At 43.0% G+C, this 19,595-nt stretch overlaps 1 protein-coding gene across 4 annotated transcripts in view; it reads left to right on the top strand.

The window, feature by feature from the left end:
• zfhx4 (zinc finger homeobox 4) overlaps window positions 1-19,595 on the top strand; it is a 308,534-nt gene that overhangs the window by 235,741 nt on the left and 53,198 nt on the right. For 3 of the 4 annotated variants that reach the window (XM_044340031.1, XM_044340033.1, XM_044340032.1), the window contains 4 exons: window positions 11,252-13,796; window positions 14,136-14,348; window positions 14,764-15,058; window positions 16,846-17,387. In XM_044340031.1, the coding sequence (XP_044195966.1) occupies window positions 11,298-13,796; window positions 14,136-14,348; window positions 14,764-15,058; window positions 16,846-17,387 (3,549 nt within the window). In that variant the 5' untranslated portion in view covers window positions 11,252-11,297. Of the gene's footprint in view, window positions 1-8,879; window positions 8,911-11,251; window positions 13,797-14,135; window positions 14,349-14,763; window positions 15,059-16,845; window positions 17,388-19,595 lie in introns of those variants that run through there. The other variant, XM_044340034.1, reaches the window with a different exon arrangement.

The raw sequence follows: 19,595 nt of genomic DNA, 5'->3' as shown, positions 1-19,595 counted from the left end.
TGTGTGTGTGTGTGTGTGTTTGAGCAAGAACAAAAAAAAAAAAAGAAAAAAGAGAGAGATATTGCTGACTCTGGTCTTCAGCTGCCTTGTCATTGACCTCCACGGTCCCCTGGTTGTCACATTAAGGGCAATGCAACACTCACACACACACACATATGTACAGAGAAAAAAAAAGAAGAGAAAGACGGAGAGCAAGAGTTTCATTTCATGTTGATAATTTAACAGTAAGTACAGTGAGAAGTCTTTTTATGTTACATGTTAGATTTCAATATGCTATTGTGTCACTTCTATCTAATAGCGGTTATTTCCTACAGCGAACAGTAAGGTAATGGGTCCATTTCATCTCAGTTCCCTCTCAGCGGGCTGGCCCTGGATTTGCGTGACATGGTGTTTATTTGATAAAGGAATATTGCGGTGCTAATCTAAAACCACGCTAATTACATCTGACAGATGTTTGTTTGTAGTGAAATCCAATTAAAATGTACACTTTTCAACTCCATTGCTCATTTTTTTTCTCCCTCTCCTCCCCCCATTCTCTTTCTTCCCTCCCACGGTAACCAGAAAAAGAGCCTATGATGGCATAAATAACAACTGTGCTTTCCTTGTGGTTTTTGTGAGAAGAGGGCAAACTCACAACAGCTGTCAGAAAAAGGGGGTTTGTTTAAAAAGCAAATGGCTTTGGTCTAAAGTTCATTTGGAGACCTCTCTAATTAAATAGAGAGCCAAAAGCTTAAGTTAATTAGTAATTCCCTGGGTCCAGAAATTAGACCTGTCACGAGTATTCGAGCTCTTGGAAAGCCAAAAGGTATGTGTGCATTTGTGTTTTGTGTTTTTCCACAAATCCCTTGTGCCTGCTCCCATCTCTGTACACAAGTGTGCTTAAATGTTTGTTCATCTGCTTGTTTCTTATGCAAGGCCCGCACATTTTTCCCTGTTGAAATGCTCAAGACATTAATGGTCTTTTTGTGGTGTGTCAGAGAAGTGCTCGGGAGATGTTTAAGTGAGGGGCACATAGCTTGTGGCGTCAGTCAGGATACCTGCCCTATGATTATGTTTATGAAGATAATAACAGGGCTAGGGTCCCGCCGAGTACCGTCTTTAGAAAACAGTGGGGGTTTGAACTTTAAACTTTATTGTTACCCCTGGAAAAGATCTGGAAGGTTCGGTCGCATGTCAGAGATATGTCTGTACAATTAGTAAGGTGTCTCTGTGTCCTTACTGTTAACTGTAAAAGCAGATGTCTTCTTCTTCTTCTTCTTCTCTTCCTCTCTTCCTCTCTTCTCTTCTCTTCTCTTCTCTTCTCTTCTCTTCTCTTCTCTTCTCTTCTCTTCTCTTCTCTTCTCTTCTCTCGTATATGACAGTGTAATTGGAAAGATAAGCACAGGTTAGGCAAACATAAATCAGCTGACTTTGACACAATGGAGAGACAAGGTGTCCTTACCTATTGACACTATAATAAAGTAACACCTAACATTTAAGGCAGCTAGCAGCCACGCTGTGGTAATACAATCTATAAACTAATATGTAGTCTATGCTACCACCAGTTTGTTTTTCGTGCACAAACAGTAGAGTGGCTTGCATGGCACTTGATCCTGATAGACATCTTTCACCAAATAGGGCAACATTTGTGACATTTTTACTTTCCTATAAAAGGAATGAGGTTCTGGCAACAAGTAGCGAGAGTTACTACATTAGTTTGTAATGCTTAATAATAGGTTCCAAAATATCAGCAGGACTCACTGCTCTTGCAAAACTGATTTCAGTTTTTAATTTCAGGCTGCTGTGCCTGTGAGGAGGAAAGTATTTTAAGAATATATCATGCTCCTTTTGAGTCTTAAAATAAGTTACAAATACAAGTTGTTTCACAAGCGTCGCAGTTATCATAGCATAAAATAAGCAGAGAATTTGAGGCTCATGGTAGTTGATACAGTATAACCAGCCGTTTATATTTGCCAGGTGGATGTGAAATGCCTGCGTCAGAGACTGCTCTGTGTGTCTGTCTGTGAGTGTGTGCTATCCTTGACTGACGTGGACAGTGTTTGCTTAACCTCTTCTGCGCTGCACTACCACGGCCTTGTCAATTTAAGTGTGTGTGTGTGTGTGTGTGTGCGAGAGAGAGAGAGAGAGAGAGAGAGGGAGCAATGGTAGCTTTCATTTTTCATGTTCCCAGCAGTATTTTTTCTAAACAAACCTGCTGAGAGGCAGAGTGAGAGATAGACAGGGGTCTGAATCAACACAAATGAGTGATATGTGTTGTTTTTTTTTCCTGGGCTGGTACATAATTGTGTGCGTCCACACACCCCAAGAGAAAACATGCATTTGAGAGACCAGATTTTTTTTTTTTCAAGCTTTGTATTTAGCAGGATTATTAATTTCACTGGGCAAATAATCCCACCCTGCTAACCCGCCCCCTTCAACTTGCTATGTTATTGCAGAGAGGAGGTGTGTGTGTGTGTGTGTGTGTATGGTCTCATGCTTTAGCCTCATCCAAAAGATAAGACTGTGATTTATGTAACAGCTAAGCCCTTTCATATTGTGTATGTTGTACCTTACAAGAGCATGATGAGCAGGCTAGATTAATATTTATTTAGTACAGGCAAATCAAGGATTAAGCAGTCATCATTTTAGCACTAATCCATGTCTCTGGTGAGATGCAGAGACAAAGAGAGGCAGATTACTAAACACATAACGCCACAAAACCACAATTAGTTGGTGACTTGCTTTCCATCAGCTGTGTAGAAGGAGAGATGGACAGTAGATGTGCAAACACACACGCACCAAGTTTTGCTTTTGTGTAATCATCCCTTGCTCTCTTACCTATTGTTGTCACTGTTAGTCTGCCTCTCCCTGACTTTTAACTTCTATTTCTCACCCTCCTTTTTTTTTCAAAAGAAGCCCTCATTGAAATTAGCAGTGGTTTGTCTGATTCACTCATCTGACGTAAATGTGTCTCATGATCTTTCCACTGTCCGAACACACATGCACACACACACACACACTCTCTCTCTCTCTCTCTCTCTCTCTCTCTCTCTCTCTCTTTCTCTCTCACACACACACAGACTGACACACATGCATGAGCAATGAATACTTCTTTCTTAGCTGCAACCACGTGGGAGAGGGACAGTTTGCTTATACTGTGTGAGCCTGTGGGTGCGGGTCTGTGTGTGTGTGTGCGTGTTTGTGCGTGTGTTTGTATGCGTGTGTGTTACAAGTTACTTGGAAGTCTGTAAATAAAATTACATTCTTTACTAATTGAGTTAAACTGCTTTGCTGGAGATGTGGCAAAAAAGATGAAAGCTCCCTGTGTATGTTTTGTGTTTGTATGTTCCGAGTCCATGTGTGTGAAGGGTGGTAATCTAGTTAGCTCTTAGCACTCTCAGGTGGTAACCAAGAGGGATACTGTTTGTGTGTCCACGTTTGCTAGTACTGTTCTCAAGCTTCAGCATATGCAAAGTGTCATACTTAGCCTTGCAAAGCAGATAATCAAGAGCTGGAGTTGGAATAGACAAAAAAATAGGGTGTGTGTGTGTATTGTCTGTAGGGGGGCACCCCTCACATGGGGAGCAACTACAAGGAACAGCAAAAGGGCAAAAAAGAGCATTGGAGAGCTGTTGCAGTGTAGGGGGGGGGGGGGCGATTTGGGAGAAAAGGGGCGGTGGGTGGGGGGGGGGGAGTCCAAACCAGATGTGAGGGCAATTGAGAGAAAATAAAAAGAAGAGAGACGAATAAAAAGAATGAACAGACAAGTCGTGCTGCGATAGAGAAAGACAGGGAGAAGCACAGAGAGAGAGAATGCCATCCTCAGTTCCCCTTTGCCCTCCTTCCTCTCTCTCTCACCCGGCCACTGAATGTTAATGGCTTTTCTGCCGCCCCCCCCCCCCCCCCACTCACACTCACACACACACACACATATACACACACACACCAGCGCTCGCCCCCTACCACCACCCACCCCCCTCCCCCATGGACACTGGCGCATTGTTTGTGGCAGTGCTTCTATTCTTTCAAACTTAATTACCTTCTTGCCTTTTGTGGCGTCAGGGGCTGGAAGTTTTGCTCCGTGGCAGTGGAGGTCGTCACACATTCTTTGGCGGTGCATTCCCTTAATCTGGGGGGTGGAAGGGGGGGGCTGGGGGGTGGTGGGGGGGTGTGGGGGGGTTACAAGGGAGAGCGTGAGGGGAAGAGTCTAGAGAGTGGAGCTTCTACCGGCGTGCGCATCTAAGGTGGTTATAGTACACCCCTGTACACGTGTACGCACGCGTGCACGGTCATAATAGTCAGGGCATAGGCTGCCCTTTGTTTGTGCGGTTCATTTCCAATCAACCCTAATTAACTAGAGAGTGTTTCCAGATTGCCGGCAAAAGAAAAATCCCCACTTTTTTTCGCTCCCCTCGGTCTTTGCTGTTTTGAGTTCGAGGAAGGGGAGGAAAAAAAAAGTGGAGGCATTAGCTATGTAGATTGGCTTTGCCTTTGATGCTGGAAAAATCTTTAGCAAGGGCAGTAAGTGGTGACTGCGACCCAGCAGTGTCTGACTGTTTATTTTCATGTTTCAGTTTGAGTTTAGTTTGAAATATTGCCTCTTCAAAGGCATGAGACTTATGCATATATTTAGACTGGACTGTGTAAGCCCAAAGTCCATTTGTAAAAATGTTAATCCAGTCAAAGTTGTCTTTAATCCATTAAACTTTGTCTCTATGAAGATGTACAACCAGCAGATAAATACTGACACTGACCTAGGATACACATCCAAAATATTATAATGAAAAACTTCTTAACGGAAATAAATTTGACAGGGCTGTGAACTCAATAGGAAATCCTATAGTCTTTTGGGTAGTCGCCTCTAAGCAGCGACTGGAGGACTAAAGAGATGTTTTCACCTTATCCTGGTTAAAATTAGGATAAGGGCTGGTGTAATCTGACCCTCGATCAGATTTTGGGACCCATCTGTGGCTTGAGTGATATGATTCTCTTGTTCCTCTGATAAAGAAAAAAGACAACATGGCCCCTGGCTTCACCCTTTCATCTCACCTGGTCAACAAGTTTATTTTTGCCTACTTGACTTGTTTTTTTGTTTTCTCTCATCTCACATGTTGCTGGATATTTCCTGTGTTGCCCATATATATATATATATATATATTTTTTTTTTCATCTAACAATGAAATATCAGGTACCGACCTGAGGGCAGCTGGGTGTAATATTACCTAAGCAACCAATGAGACCAATTTACTTGTCATCAACCTGAGGGATAGAACTTGCATACCTGCTCTAGGAAAAGAAAAAGAGCCCACTTCCGTCCTCTACATTTCTCCTTATTATTTACGCTCCCCCTCCTCCTCTTAACCTTTCTCTCCATTCTTTTGCCTCCTCCTATGATTCGAGATCATTGCTCATGTAGGCGTAATTTTGATTTTGATTCGCTAAAAGGCATTTTTGAGGAGTAGGTAATTTGTCGAACAAGATTCCTGTGCTAAATGAAGTGGCTTTTGCTTTAGGTGTCTGGGCCACACCTTGCAATAATGATAAGGTGTCTTTTGGTAATGAAGGCCTTTGCTCACAAGGGAGACACAAGGAAGAGGACAGGCGGACAGAAAAGGGTGTGGGGGACATTGGGGAGATCCACTGCATCTAGCGTCTAATATTACACCTCCAGGCTACAAACAACGGCTGCATGAAAACCCTTTGTGAGGTTAAGAAGTAAAGAAGACAAAAAGCACTTGGTCACGCAAATGCCCTCCCCCCTCTCATCCTTTTGCAATTTTCTCCCTCTGTCTTTTCTTTTAACACTTTAGACAGAGAGCATTAGGCCCACTTCTGCGATTGCGTGCATATGTGTGTGTGCAGGCATGCATCGGGCGCTCTTTGATGGTAGCCAAAGCCCCTCTCGCATTGTGAGGAAGAAGATAATTCCCCTCCTCCTTCATCCACTTCGTTTTTCATCCCTCCGTTTCTGCATGGCAACAAATAAACAGGTCTAATTAGACCAGAGTAGGCCTATTCATGGCACTGACAGTGGGAGATGGATGCAGGGGCTTTCACAGCGCCCTTCGCCTTTGTCTTTGGCTAACGCTTGGTGACATTTTGATAGAAGATTTGGTGTTGACTGAGGGGCCACATGCCGAGAGAGGGATGACCTTCTAGGAGACCTCAAGGAATGGACATATAGCCACAGTCTCATGCTGTCTTCTGACTTTGTTGTTTGACTTTGCTATCTTTCATGGGTCACCTTAAGGATTCAGTCTGGGTTTAATTTAACCAGTTATTAGCTGTGCTCAAACAGTTTGACAAGTGAAGGGAAAATCACCATTTTAGAACTCAGATGATCCCATCTCAAAGCACAGATCTGCCTAATTCCATTGTTTACAGATGTTATAAATATTCGCCACAGTATTAACAGCGCTGTCTGCCCTTGCATTAAAATGTCGGACAGTTAGTGATGAAGAATTTGAACCTAATAGATCCCCATGTAAACAAAGACAGCAGTGTGGCGACGCTGCAATTACAGGTTTGGCATTTAGCAGGCTGCAACTCTGGCTAATGCATGATAGTCTGACAGGAGGACAAAAGCAGGAGGAGAGTCTGACATCACCAGGAGCTCAGTGTGCCAGATCTGCACTGTGGACATCTTCTCGTCACTTTGGCTAACACTTAATTTATTATCAAACCATTTATTTCAACCCACCAAGCTTGATACAATAATTTGACCCTCACAAATGCAGATTTGAACCATTTTGTAGCTTTTATGCAACACCTTTGTATTTGTAGAATAAGTTTCTGCGTCCATTTTTCTGACCTCTATATGATATAAGATCCAACCTCCATCAAAAACTGGAAGCGCTTTGAGAATAACCTGAGTCAGTGAGAGAGGAGGAAAGTTGGAAGAAATTAAAAAAAAGTGGAGAAATCCCCTGCTTTAGACTGCCTCTCTGTCTCTCAGGGAGCTACTGAAAAGCAGATGGAGGGATAGGGGAGAGAGCGAGGAAGGGAGGGGGGAGAAAAACAATAGGCCAAGGAGTCTCTTAGCCCCTCTCTCCCATCAGAACTAGCAGTGTCCAAAGCAGGCATTCCTGAGCTATTATTTGCCTCTCACTGGATCTGATCTGCCACTTTAATTACCTTAGTGTATGCGTGTGTATTTGTGTGTGAGCCTGTGTCCGTGTGCATGTGCGTGAAAGCAAGGGACATGCTTAATTAAAAAACAGAGGTAGGTGCGGCTCAGGCCATCTCTTTTGTTCTTCTGTTAAAAGAAGGGAACTGTTTCTGCAGCGTGGAAAAACCCGGGCTTCATTGTTAGTTTCTCTCTCTCTCTCTCTGTATCTCTATGTATCTGTCTATCTAGCTCTCTCTCTCTGTTGCGCTCTCTCTCAGATGAAAGTAGTCTGGTTGGTTAGCAGAGCGAAGGAAGCCAGTGGGGGAGAGAGAGAGAGAGAAAGAGAGGAAAGTTTCTTAGCTAGCAGTAACATGATCTGCCTTAAAAGAAACAGTAGTGGGCACTACTGCTGTGAAAGGTGCGAATGGAGAAAAACAAAAAAAAAAAGCAAGCCAGATAACTTTTCCACTTATTTATGCATGAGACAAGATGTCAGGTAATCAGGTTTTTAGAGCTGATTAGAAGTTGTTATATAGATCTCTGCGAGTCTACATATTTCTGTGTCTAAAATATTATTTTGAGCTCTCAAAGACCAGACATCTCTTTACTTCTGTGTCCAGCTATGCTAAATTAACGCATGCTGAATGGATCAGGGCGACTTCAAATGCTTACACCAGGCTGCATTGCACCACATTGCTTTTTCATGAGAGAAGATGGGCCAAGTTAAGAGCTAAGACTTTAGTATTTTACTAAAGATCTAATATCCGGTCTTCTAATAGCATAAGGCATGTCCAGCTCCACTTCTGAGTTGCAGAGGACGACGAATGAATGTGTATACTCGACCTGCAGCGTCCCTACTTAAGAGTAAAATATTTAGATGCAGGGATATGCATTGCTCTCACAGAAACTGTGGTATTTTACAGTGTATGTTACTTTAATCTTTTTTGAATTTAGGTTAATGACTCCATCAAAAAAGCCCTAGCTCATAGATATTTTGGAGAACAGGGTAAACTTATACCTTCCAAGACAGCATTAACAAGCAATTTGGTCAGTTTTGCTATATTTGCTTTTTGTGTTTCCTGGCCTCACAAGCCCCTTTTTACGGGGGGAATGCATATTTTCAACAAAATGGAAAAACAATTCCCAACATTAACATTTAACCTCAAACTGGGTTCAACCTGAAAGTTATTCGTAATCACGTAAAAAGAAAATAGTTGCATGTAAACAGACAGTAGTCATGTAGCGTTAGTACTACTTTGTTTGTCAGTGTTCTACTGGTGGTTATACTGACCAAATGAATGTGTTCAGTTGGGAGGGTTTAATAAGAGATAACAAAATAATGGATAGAGAGATGGCATATTATTGTTGGCAGGCAGCACACATGTAAACAGCTGCTAACCTGTTAGCATCAGGGGTGATATGTCAGTGCCAAGTGCTTAACACATTGGCTTATCCATAAGACATAATTCCATACTTAAAGTGTTAGGAGATGCATAATTCATAAACCGCAGTGTTTTATGTCCGAGCTACAATTCAAAGGGGTTGCTCCCCAATGAAATAAGCAGTGAAATGACACCACTGACAAGTAGTAAATCCTGTCGTATGTGTCGCATTAGCTCTCAAACCCACTGCTTCTGAACAGCTTTACCCTCAATCACATTTTACACAAGCCTTGGTAAGAGGGACACTGGTGGAGAAATGTATATGTTTGACTACAGGAACAAGCCCAGTCTGTTGTTTTTGTGTCATAAATGCTTTTTGTTTTCTTCTTCTGTCCAACAGGCAGTGCAGCTATGTCTTAAGTCAAACCTGTGTCTTTAAAAGTAAGACAAATCAGTGGAGAAACAGGCTCAGTGTGTGTGTGTGTTTGTGTGTTAACAGCATGCATTCTTGTGGCATAACACATATTTGGCCTCCTTCAACTCCTTGCTTGTTTAGAATTCAAAGCTAATTGTTACTAATTTCACTGCAATTACAAGTGTGAGTTAATGTGCAGACAGGTGTGTTTTTGTTTTTTGCTTGTGGGTGTGTGTGTGTGGGTCTGTGTGTAGAAGAAAACACAGTTGTTATCTTTAGCATTGGTGCCTTGGGCTAAGGATCACTTGGGTTAAAAAAAAAAATCTGATAAAGTGTAATGTTGGAACGGAACAGAAATGTATACTACACAGATTTACAAGTGAAATAATTTTTGGCAGACATTTTTTGCTTTATAGTTATAAGGAAAAGATTTACTTTTAAATTGTGAAAAATTCCAAATGTTTGCAGAACTTCACTTTACCCCTTGACTGCCTAACTGTACATCTCAGGAGATTTTTCCATGTACATGTCTCACATCTACCTCCTTGCTGAACTGAGAAGCACTAAAATTCATTTTCTGCTCCTTGTGAATTTTTCTTTAATCTCACATATAGAGAGACAGAACCTGAGTGAGACACAGAGAGCGAAAACATAATTTCTCTCTTTTAATCTATCACTAGTCCCCATGGAATCATCTCTTGGATATGTCAGATTAGACCTGATTATAGCGCGTGCACACACATGCACCCACAAACATACACACATGTTTGATTTCATTCCTCACGCTTTTACTGTCCCTCCCACTGGCTTTGTTTAGCCCTGGATTGTTGCGGATTAATCCTCTAATTGCTTTGTAGCCTTGTTGTGAGGGAGAGGGAGTGTAGAAAAAGAGAGTTAGAATTAAGCAGCAGGTGGATTGGGTTAAAGGTTAACATGGCTCTTTAAAGCTTTCTTTTAATGCCAGCTCATTTACACGCAAGCATCTGAAAGGCGCTGGTACTGTATCAAGTGAAAAGACACTGGCATGCACAACTAGTTCTCATTTGTTGCATTTAGCTGAGCACAAAAGCAGTTTCTTCTAAATAGCAATGAAGCGTCAGCTCTTAAGCTTTCAGTCTGTTTTACTTTTCCCCTTATGACTTTGTCTCAGTTGTTTCTTTTTGTTCTCTTTCAGTGATGAGAAATTATGCCTCTGGTTGCAAAATGAAATGATTGTGGGGTGCCGCCTGTGTCAGCTTAGGAGGCTTTTTTCTGCATTGTTTGCGTGTGTGTTTGTGTGTGCTTTTGCATTTGTGACTTGTTGTGAAAAGCCAAGAGATTGAAGTAGTGAGGGGTTGAGAGATGGGCAGCCGCCCAGGATTGATAACATCTCACTGGTATTCCAAACATCATTCCTCATGGAAGCTCGTTCTCTCTCTCTCTCTCTTTCTTTCTCTCTGTCTCCTTTTTCCTCTTTCCCGTATTGCCCGTACATGAAAACAGATTTCAGAAACATTATGAAACATTATAAATGTAAATATTATTTAACTTCCTGATTTGTTCCTGTGTCTGAACTCCTCTCTAGAAAATTTGCCAATAGGCAATATGCAATGTCTTACTTCCCTTGTCCACAAAGAGTCTAAATCATGTCTTCAGGGCATTAATAGGTTAATAGGTACTGTCTAATTAACAACTCCTGACTAGTAAGAACATGCCAAGACTGATTTAGCCAATGATTGAAGAGTCCTCTAAATCCAATCCACTTTTCCTCTTAAAGAAAAACACTAACTTTTCTGCATATAAGTTGTTTGATAAAATGATTCATTTGTGTTTTCACTGTGTGTTTATTTTTTGTCCTTAACTGTACTTTTGAGAGTATGCAAAAATAGCTTGTTCTAGCCTGAAATCATAATCTTTTAACACAACATTAGCACACACAGGACACAACAGAGGCGAAACTGCTTCCAGTGTTGCACCGTGGTATGCCGATCAAAGAGTCTATTTACTAGACAATTGGGTTATTCCTATAAACTTCCCCACTGCTGGCTGCCATGGGAGCTGCTACATTCATTTATACCTCATTTCCCCTGTTTCTAAGCTCTGGTCCCTGAGGTCAATGTGAGACAAAACTTTTGCTCAAGTATGTTTTTTTTCTGTGGTTGTGTCAAGCAATCTGCAGTCTGTCAGTGATAAGACAAAGATGCAAGCGGGAATGTTAATATTGGATTTTTCTTTTTTCAAAAGTTGTCTGGGTGCTAGTTGCTTAACATTGTTATTATTTCTCAGTGTTAGACCATACAGAGGTTGATAATAACCAACAATATCTACTGTGAAACACCATTTACTAAATCTCTGTCCTGTTCTTATTTTTGTCTTTCCCCAACTCAGGTCCCTGTTAGGCTGGATGAGATGAGATCCCTATGTAGTGGTTGTCATGGCAACTTGTGACTCTCCCCCTATGGTGTCGTCACGGCAGCAGGAACATGGTGGCCAGAGGCTGGACGCTGCTGCTGAGGACAACTCCATTGTCGCCATGGAGACCAGTGTCGCCAACAGCAACAACGCCAACAACAACAACCAATCGTCGCCTGTCGCCATTGGAGAGCCGGAAAATGGCCTTGGAGAGCCTGCTGTCAGCCCGTTGAGGTCCACAGCTACCCCCACCACTGTCAGTGCAACCATCGACCCTGTAACTGAACAGAGTCGGAGAGAAAGCTTTACTACCGGTAACAAAGGGAGTGTTACTGGGACTTTACCAGGAGTAGGAGGAGGAGCAGCTTTGGGTTCAGACTGTTCTGCCCCTGCCACATCTCCAGTGGCACCGGCAAAGGAGATCCCCTGCAACGAATGTTCTAGCTCCTTCTCCAGTTTACAAAAATACATGGAGCACCACTGCCCCAACGCCCGCCTGCCTACCACTGGAGGTCACGAGGAGGGTGAGGAGATTGAAGGGATGGTTGGGGAGGAGAGTGAAGATGAGGTAGAGCGTGAGGGGGGTGCTGCAGAAGTGGGGGAAATGAACAGCGAGATGGAGATGGAAGAGGAGAGCGATGTGGAGAACCTGTGTGGTGAGATCATCTACCAGCCCGATGGCTCTGCCTTCATCCTGGAGGACTCCAAAGAGCAGCGTGGCAACCAGGGGGGGCTCTCTGGGCCTCTCCAATTCAGGGGCCTGCTGCCCTCCCAGACCTTCCCCAATGCCCAGGCCAGCAGTGGCCAGAGTGGCCTGAGCCCAGGGGGGGAGCGGTTGGAGCAGCCCGCTGCACCCATGTCCTTCTACCCCCAGATCATCAACTCCTTCCACATCGCCTCATCCCTGGGGAATAAATCCCTGGCGACCGACCACCCCTCCTTCCCAAATACCTCAGCTGGAGGGCTGGCGGGCGCTGGTCCCGTGTTGCACAGTTTCCGTGTCTATGACCTCCGCCATAACAATGACAAAGACTATCTGAAGGCGGATGGTGCAGCCAAAAACTCCTGTGTGTCCAAAGATGTCCCCAACAATGTGGACTTGTCCAAGTTTGAGGGCTGCGTAGCCGATGGGCGGCGGAAGCCTGTGCTGATGTGTTTCCTGTGCAAGCTGTCGTTTGGCTACAGCCGTTCCTTCGTGACACATGCTGTCCATGACCACCATATGACTCTGAATGAGCAGGAGCAGAAGCTGCTGAGCAACAAGCATGTCTCTGCCATCATCCAGGGCATCGGCAAGGACAAAGAACCTCTTATAAGCTTTCTGGAACCAAAAAAACCCCCCAACTCTGTGCTACCCCACTTTCCCACACCTGCCAACTTCCTAGGGCCAGACACGGGGCTCCGCGGCTTGTGGAATGCTTTCCACAGTAGTGGGGAGAATGCAGATTCCCTTCAGGCAGGTTTTGCCTTCCTGAAGGGCAGTGCCAGCAGCTCCTCCAATGACCAAACCCCCAGAACCCAAACCATGCCAAAGGCTGAGACCAACCCAAACCTCGGGGGAGGGGCTGGTGCCCATAGAACCCCCAGTGGGAGTTCTCCTGCTGCTGCAACTGGTGGCAACCTGGAAGGCCGGAACTCTGATAGTGACTGCAAGGGCCACATTAGGGACACATGCACTTTGCAACCCAATGGGCCGGACCTGAGCCAGTACCCGCTCATCAAGCGGGAGCCCGGTGCAGTGGGAGGAGAAAGTCCAGAGCAGGATGATGATGCTTACTCTAATGGTGGTGGAGTAGAAATGGAGGCAGATGAGGAGGAGGAGCAGGCCATGACCATAGCGATGACAGGCCAGCGAGCTGACAGCACCAGTAGCAAAGATTTCCCTCTCTTAAACCAAAGTATTTCCCCTCTTTCCAACAGTGTGCTAAAGTTTAACAGTGACAGCAAAGGCCCTGCATCCACCTCCTCTTCCTCCCTGCCTGTGTGTGAGAAGCTGGAGATGGAGAAGAGCCGTCTGTCCGCTGCCCTGGCAGCTGTCAGAGAGCGAGAGAGCAGCAACGACTCAACCAGTGAAGCCCTGGCAGGACGGGATGGGTCGTCACCATCCTCCCACCCCCTTGACTTGATGATGTTGCGTAGAGATGATGAGAGTCCTGGGCCTCTGCATCAACACACAGGAAATCCCAGTACACCTGGAACTCCAGGGACACCTGGTACCCCTGGCCCTGGTGAAGGGTCCCCAGGTAGTGGGGTGGAGTGCCCCAAGTGTGACACAGTCTTGGGATCCTCACGGTCTCTGGGAGGGCATATGACGATGATGCATTCACGTAACTCCTGCAAGACGCTGAAGTGTCCCAAGTGTAATTGGCACTACAAGTATCAGCAGACGCTGGACGCCCACATGAAGGAGAAACATCCAGAGTCTGGAGGATCATGTGCGTACTGCCGCACAGGACAGCCTCACCCTCGTTTAGCCAGAGGCGAAAGCTATACCTGTGGATACAAGCCTTTCCGCTGTGAGGTCTGTCTATCTAATTTTCCATCAATATGGATTTCTGTTTCCTCTGTCTTTTATCTGTTTGAAATTCACAAATTAAGATAGTAAGATAATTAAGTAGTAATAGTAAGTGAAAGTATTAGTAAGATAATTAAGGTAGTCCAAAAAAGTCAGAGAATGGGATAAATGTGTTTCTCTTTCTGTGTTTTATTCAACAACAACTATCACAGCTTTAGAGGTAATCTGTAAAGACTGTCTTAAAAAAATCATTTTGATACTGAATAATTTATCAGATCAATCTGTTTTTATTATAAATGCATATTGTGTATATCATGCATCACTATATTAAACCTTGCCTTGTAGGTATGCAACTACTCAACCACCACCAAAGGCAACCTTAGCATCCATATGCAGTCAGACAAGCATCTGAACAACGTACAAACACTCCAGAACGGTGGCACTGAGGCACAATACAACCACAACCATGCCAACCCTGTGCCCAGTGCCAGCCTTGGTGCAGGCTGCGGTGCACCTTCGCCATCCAAGCCCAAACAGAAGCCCACTTGGCGCTGTGAGGTAATGAAACAAACAGAGAATCATTGTAGTGCTGCGGTAGCAACATACCAATTTGTCTACACAATGAGTCAGTTATTTCCCTCTGCGTCACTGTGTCTATTATTTTTCTTGGCCACATCATCTGACCTCTGGTCATTATAAAACTGAATTTCTCATACATTCTACCATTATCTCCAAGTATTGAAGAAACCATAAGAAATATAACACTACACTATTATGCTTGCATCATCTGTTAGTCTGTTAATGAATTATTAAGATTTTCTTCTTGTTGTCAATGCCCATATTGAACATTATATAAACATAAATGAAAAGTTTGTTTCGATAAAAATCGATTAGAAAAAAGAATTACAATTTAATTTGAAGTGTACAATAATGCTTTGACGATGATGTTAAACATTTGTCTTACTTCCAACAGGTGTGTGACTATGAGACCAATGTGGCTCGAAACTTGAGAATCCATATGACCAGTGAGAAACACATGCACAACATGATGCTGCTGCAGCAGAACATGAAGCAGATCCAACACAGCCTCCATCTGGGCCTGGCCCCTGCCGAGGCAGAGCTTTACCAGTACTACCTAGCTCAAAACATGGGCCTGGCAGGTGTAAAACTGGAGAACCCAGCCAGCAGCAGTGGCCCAGACGCCCAGATGATGATTAACCCGTTCCAGCTAGATCCTGCAACTGCAGCTGCTCTTGGATCTGGTCTAGGTGAGTGATACTGGAATTCAAATGAGACACAGGGGAAAAAAAGGGCTGATAAGTCTTGTCAATGAAAATGCAAAAAAGGCACATTTCTGCTGAGGGCGTGACAAAGTGTCAAGTATTTCCTTTTTTAATATTTTTGCCACAAGCTTGTTATTGGGTTTTCTTCTGCTCATCTTTCACTTGGTCAGTTTTATCTGTTTTATCTCATATATCTGATGCCATCGGGGTATTGTTTTTATCTCAGTGCCTTCTTTTGTTGTTTTCCATTTTTCTCCCTGCCCTCTCACCTTCTCTTTTTCTGCGCCCATCCTTTTTACCGTACCCCCCTTAGCTCACCCTCTTCTCTTTCTCTTTCCCTCTTATCTCTGCTCTCATATTGTCCCTCTGTCATTGTCTCCTTTCTTTGACCCCTCTCACTGATTAAAAAATGATTATGAGACGCCACATGAGAATTATTCTTAATCTTTCATTTGTAATTTTCTTAAGTCAGCTTAATCCCCCCCCCCCACACACACACACACCGTACACACCACCCCACCTTCCCACACCCTGGAGAGAACACACACGCACACATGCACACACACACATACACACACAAGCATACACTCACACACAGCAGGAAGCGGATTCCCTTAGGAGTGAGAGAGATTTAACAATGACCCTGCAGTGCTGCACACCCACTCCCTCCTCTAGTGTGGAGGTCACAGCCCAGCCAGCAGATGTACTCTCAGTGAATTACACTGATAACACACAGCTCCCTATAGTGAGCGCCGCTATACATAGGTTTAGATGGTGTGAGCGGAATATTTATATTCAAATACTCACATATACACACACAAATGCACGCATGTAGGAATGATGAATATACATGTATATTCTAAATTTCTACTTAAATTTGCATTCCACATTTGGATAAGAGTCTTACTTTTTAAGCCAGCCCTCACATACACACACCCACACACAAACACACATTTAGTCACCCACTAATTGGGGTAATTGTACTTAAACTTTAAAAAAAAAAAAGATTCAGATGATGTGTAATAGTGAAACCCTCTGTGCTCCATACAACATGTTGAGATATTATCTGAAAGAGAGACATGATGAGCTTTGATAACATGTATAGAGAGGCAATGAAGGGATCAAACGAAAGATTTAATTACATCTGTATGAATGGCAGATCTGTTTTTTGTTCTAGGGTGGGTGGGCAGAAGAAAGAGAAAACGTGCGTAATGCATTATCAGCTTTTCAAATCGGTGGGTGGATGTGAGAAAAGCCTGGAGCCCTACAACCGTTGTCCCACCATTGCTGAGAGCAGTAATTAAAACTACCTGATGAGCGAGTTAGCAAGTTGAAAAGGATGATTGTAATTGATCCTGATTCAATCCTATTAGGGTTTTTTATAGACAAGACTTTGTAAGGATCCCTAGTCCTCTGTGAGGCTTTATTTTATCAAATCCTTTTGTGTGAGAGAGGCCTGCATAGAGGACTCACTTCTCCCTCCACACTTAATTTCATTTAATAAAAAGAGCCTTTTCTCTTTCTCTCAATCCTTTATCCCTCCCTATGCATGGCAGCCTTTCATTTTCACCGGAGCTTTGTCTTTCTGTCATACCTCTTTGTTTTTATGTACCATTCTTCCTGCTGTGCATACTGCTTGCCTTCGATCTGACATGTTATCCCTCTATGCCTCCATATATGTAATCCCTCTTGAGGACCTACATTTTAAATACCTCTCTGTCTTTCTTCCTCTTTCACTCTCTAACCTGCGTTTTCATTCATTTTCTCCATAGTGAATAGCGACCTATCAGCGGAGTTGCGTCTTGCCAGTGGTCAACTGATGGCAGATGACCTATCACTGGTGTCCTCAGGTGGAATGGGGGGCATGTCCTCATCAGACCCCTCCCTCTCCTCCATGTCACCACCTATCAGTGACCCCTCGCTGCGCCTCTACCAGTGCGCTGTGTGCAACTGCTACTCCACAGACAGCCTGGAGGCTCTCAATGCCCACGTCAACGCAGAGCGCTCTTTGCCCGAGGAGGAGTGGCGCTGTGTGGTGGGCGACGTCTACCAGTGCAAGCTCTGCAGCTACAACACGCAGCTTAAGGCCAACTTTCAGCTGCACTGCAAGACAGACAAGCACATGCAGAAGCACCAGCTGGTGGCCCACATCAAGGAGGGAGGCAAGGCCAACCAGTGGAGATTAAAGTGTGTGGCCATTGGCAACCCTGTGCACCTCAAGTGCAACGCCTGTGACTACTACAGCAACAGCGTGGATAAACTGAGGCTACATGCCACCAACCAGAGGCATGAGGCTGCCATCCGCCTCTACAAGGTAAAAATGCTGCTTTCTTTTGTTGTGAGTGTCCTGCAGGAACATCAGTTATCTAATCTCTTTTCTCCCAGCTGAGAAAAAATCTCAACATTAAAAAAATATTGCCTACTTATATGTCATGAAGAAAATGCTTGTCCATGTATAATTAGACAAGTAAAAAAATCTCAAATAGAGGATTTATTGTTTTTGCAGAACATTGACGTTATAGTGTATACATACAGCTATGATAGCATTCTTACTGTTATACAACTGAGGGGAACACCACTCAGTTCAAGTTCAGATTCAGAAGAGGCATATGTGTTTTTATTTATAAAGAGTTTGCCCCATCCTCTTAACTGCAACCATCACATGGATATAAAGTTCCCATGAGAATGGAATGACAAAGATGGAAAAGGTCACCGTGTGAGTACGCAGGATGATTTCCATCAGATATGGCTACATTTCCTGCTTGTGACCAGCTGGCACTACTGTTTCTGTTAATTATACACAAGTCACGTACTATCTGCGAGTTTCAAATGTTTCGAATTTTTGATTATCTTCAGCTGTCTTTTCAGTTCATCCTTCCAGCTGTAAATAATTCTGGAATAATTCAAGAATTTGTTTTTATGATAAGGGTGTAGAGCTGGATTAAGAACTTAGTTTTGCACTCAACAGTGTCAGAACAATAGTGTCTCACATACAGTGCAAAAACACTAAAGAAAGTGAACCACACTCTTAACGTGTTATATTTGATACCTACAGTAAGTGGTGCACAAATACACACATTAAGAACTTAAAAACCAAAATGATACTACTTAAATGTAATTGCTGTGATTAAGGAGAGAATTAAGATTTTTAAAAGTTATTAGCCTAATTGGGGTTATTTAGATTTTTTAACAATTGTAAACATAAGTCACATTTTTTAATAAATATGTACATATATGTAATTATTTTTTATATAATAAATTTAAGTAACACACTGTCACACATTACCATTCATGTACACACACACACACACACCCTTTTCTTCAGGCTGCAGCATGAACCCTTTTTGTTTAGGAAAAATAGATGGTCATGACTTTTCATAAGTTTACCACACTAGTTTCTCATCAGAGCAGTGAGTTAACACACAAGTCACTTACTTAACTAATTAAAACCATTCACACTCTGAGCAATAAATGGTTTCTGCAGGTTCTGAAAACTCAACAAAGCCAATATTTGGCATCTTTCTCCTCTTCAGTAGATTTAAGGTGATTTAGTTTTATCAGATGTCTCCTTCAGCTTAATGGGATGCTGTTACATTTCTGAGGCCCTGACCTACAGGACAGGATCAAGTGCATTACATTAATGAGGATTTCTTTACTACTGTACGCAACATTTGGCAGTGGGAGGTGTTTGTGTGTATGTGTGTCTGTGTTGTGCCTCAAATGTAGAGACAACAGTAGTAAGAGGATATAAAAATGTCAGTTGATGTTGCTCAGGGTTTTTTTGTAATTTGAAAAAGAATATATTACTACAATTTTAACTCTATACTGATTTACCCACTTTTGTTTGAAATAAGAGCTTGTCATAATTATTAATGCTTATTCAGAAGGTGGGTTTTTATATTTTTAAATAACTAGAATTTCAGGGGTATTTGACAAAAAGTTGATACCGAAGAGACAGAGTGATTAAGATTTGAAACTGCAACAGACCCATCAGACTTTTGTTACTCCTTTGTATAATTGTTTGTGAACATGGTGCCTGCATTGCACATTAACCTCTCAGGAATTGCATTTATTCAGAAAGCTGTGACTGATTCTTACTTACAGTTCCAAGGCTTGAGTGGATTAAGCTCATTGGCATTCTTAGGGTTATTTAAAACAGTTGTAGTTGACTTAAACAGGATGTACATATTGACACAGGATTGGCTGACAGTCCACTAAAGGCTGAACTTGGCATGGGATGAGTTGGAGATGTCTGTCCTCAGGGATCTTTCACTAATTGCATTAAAATATTGTAAATTTATAAAATTCTTAAGAAAAGCACTCCCTACTCATTGGCCTACATTAGCCGAGGTTCTAACCCACAGGATCAGCTTGATTAGTTCTCACTAATCAGGATCTCCTTACAGTCAGTGGAAGACTTTAGCATTAGTGTGTGTGTTTGTGCATGCATGTGTGAATGCATTTTCGAGTGTTGAGCCACTTTTGGCTGCTGTTTCAGTTTATTTAATATGAGGCAATAGCC

Source organism: Thunnus albacares, chromosome 21 (genome assembly GCF_914725855.1).
Source record: "Thunnus albacares chromosome 21, fThuAlb1.1, whole genome shotgun sequence".
NCBI classification, from domain to species: Eukaryota; Metazoa; Chordata; class Actinopteri; order Scombriformes; family Scombridae; genus Thunnus; species Thunnus albacares.
Note: the sequence above shows the minus strand (reverse complement) of the source record. Positions and strands in the feature narration are given on the sequence as shown.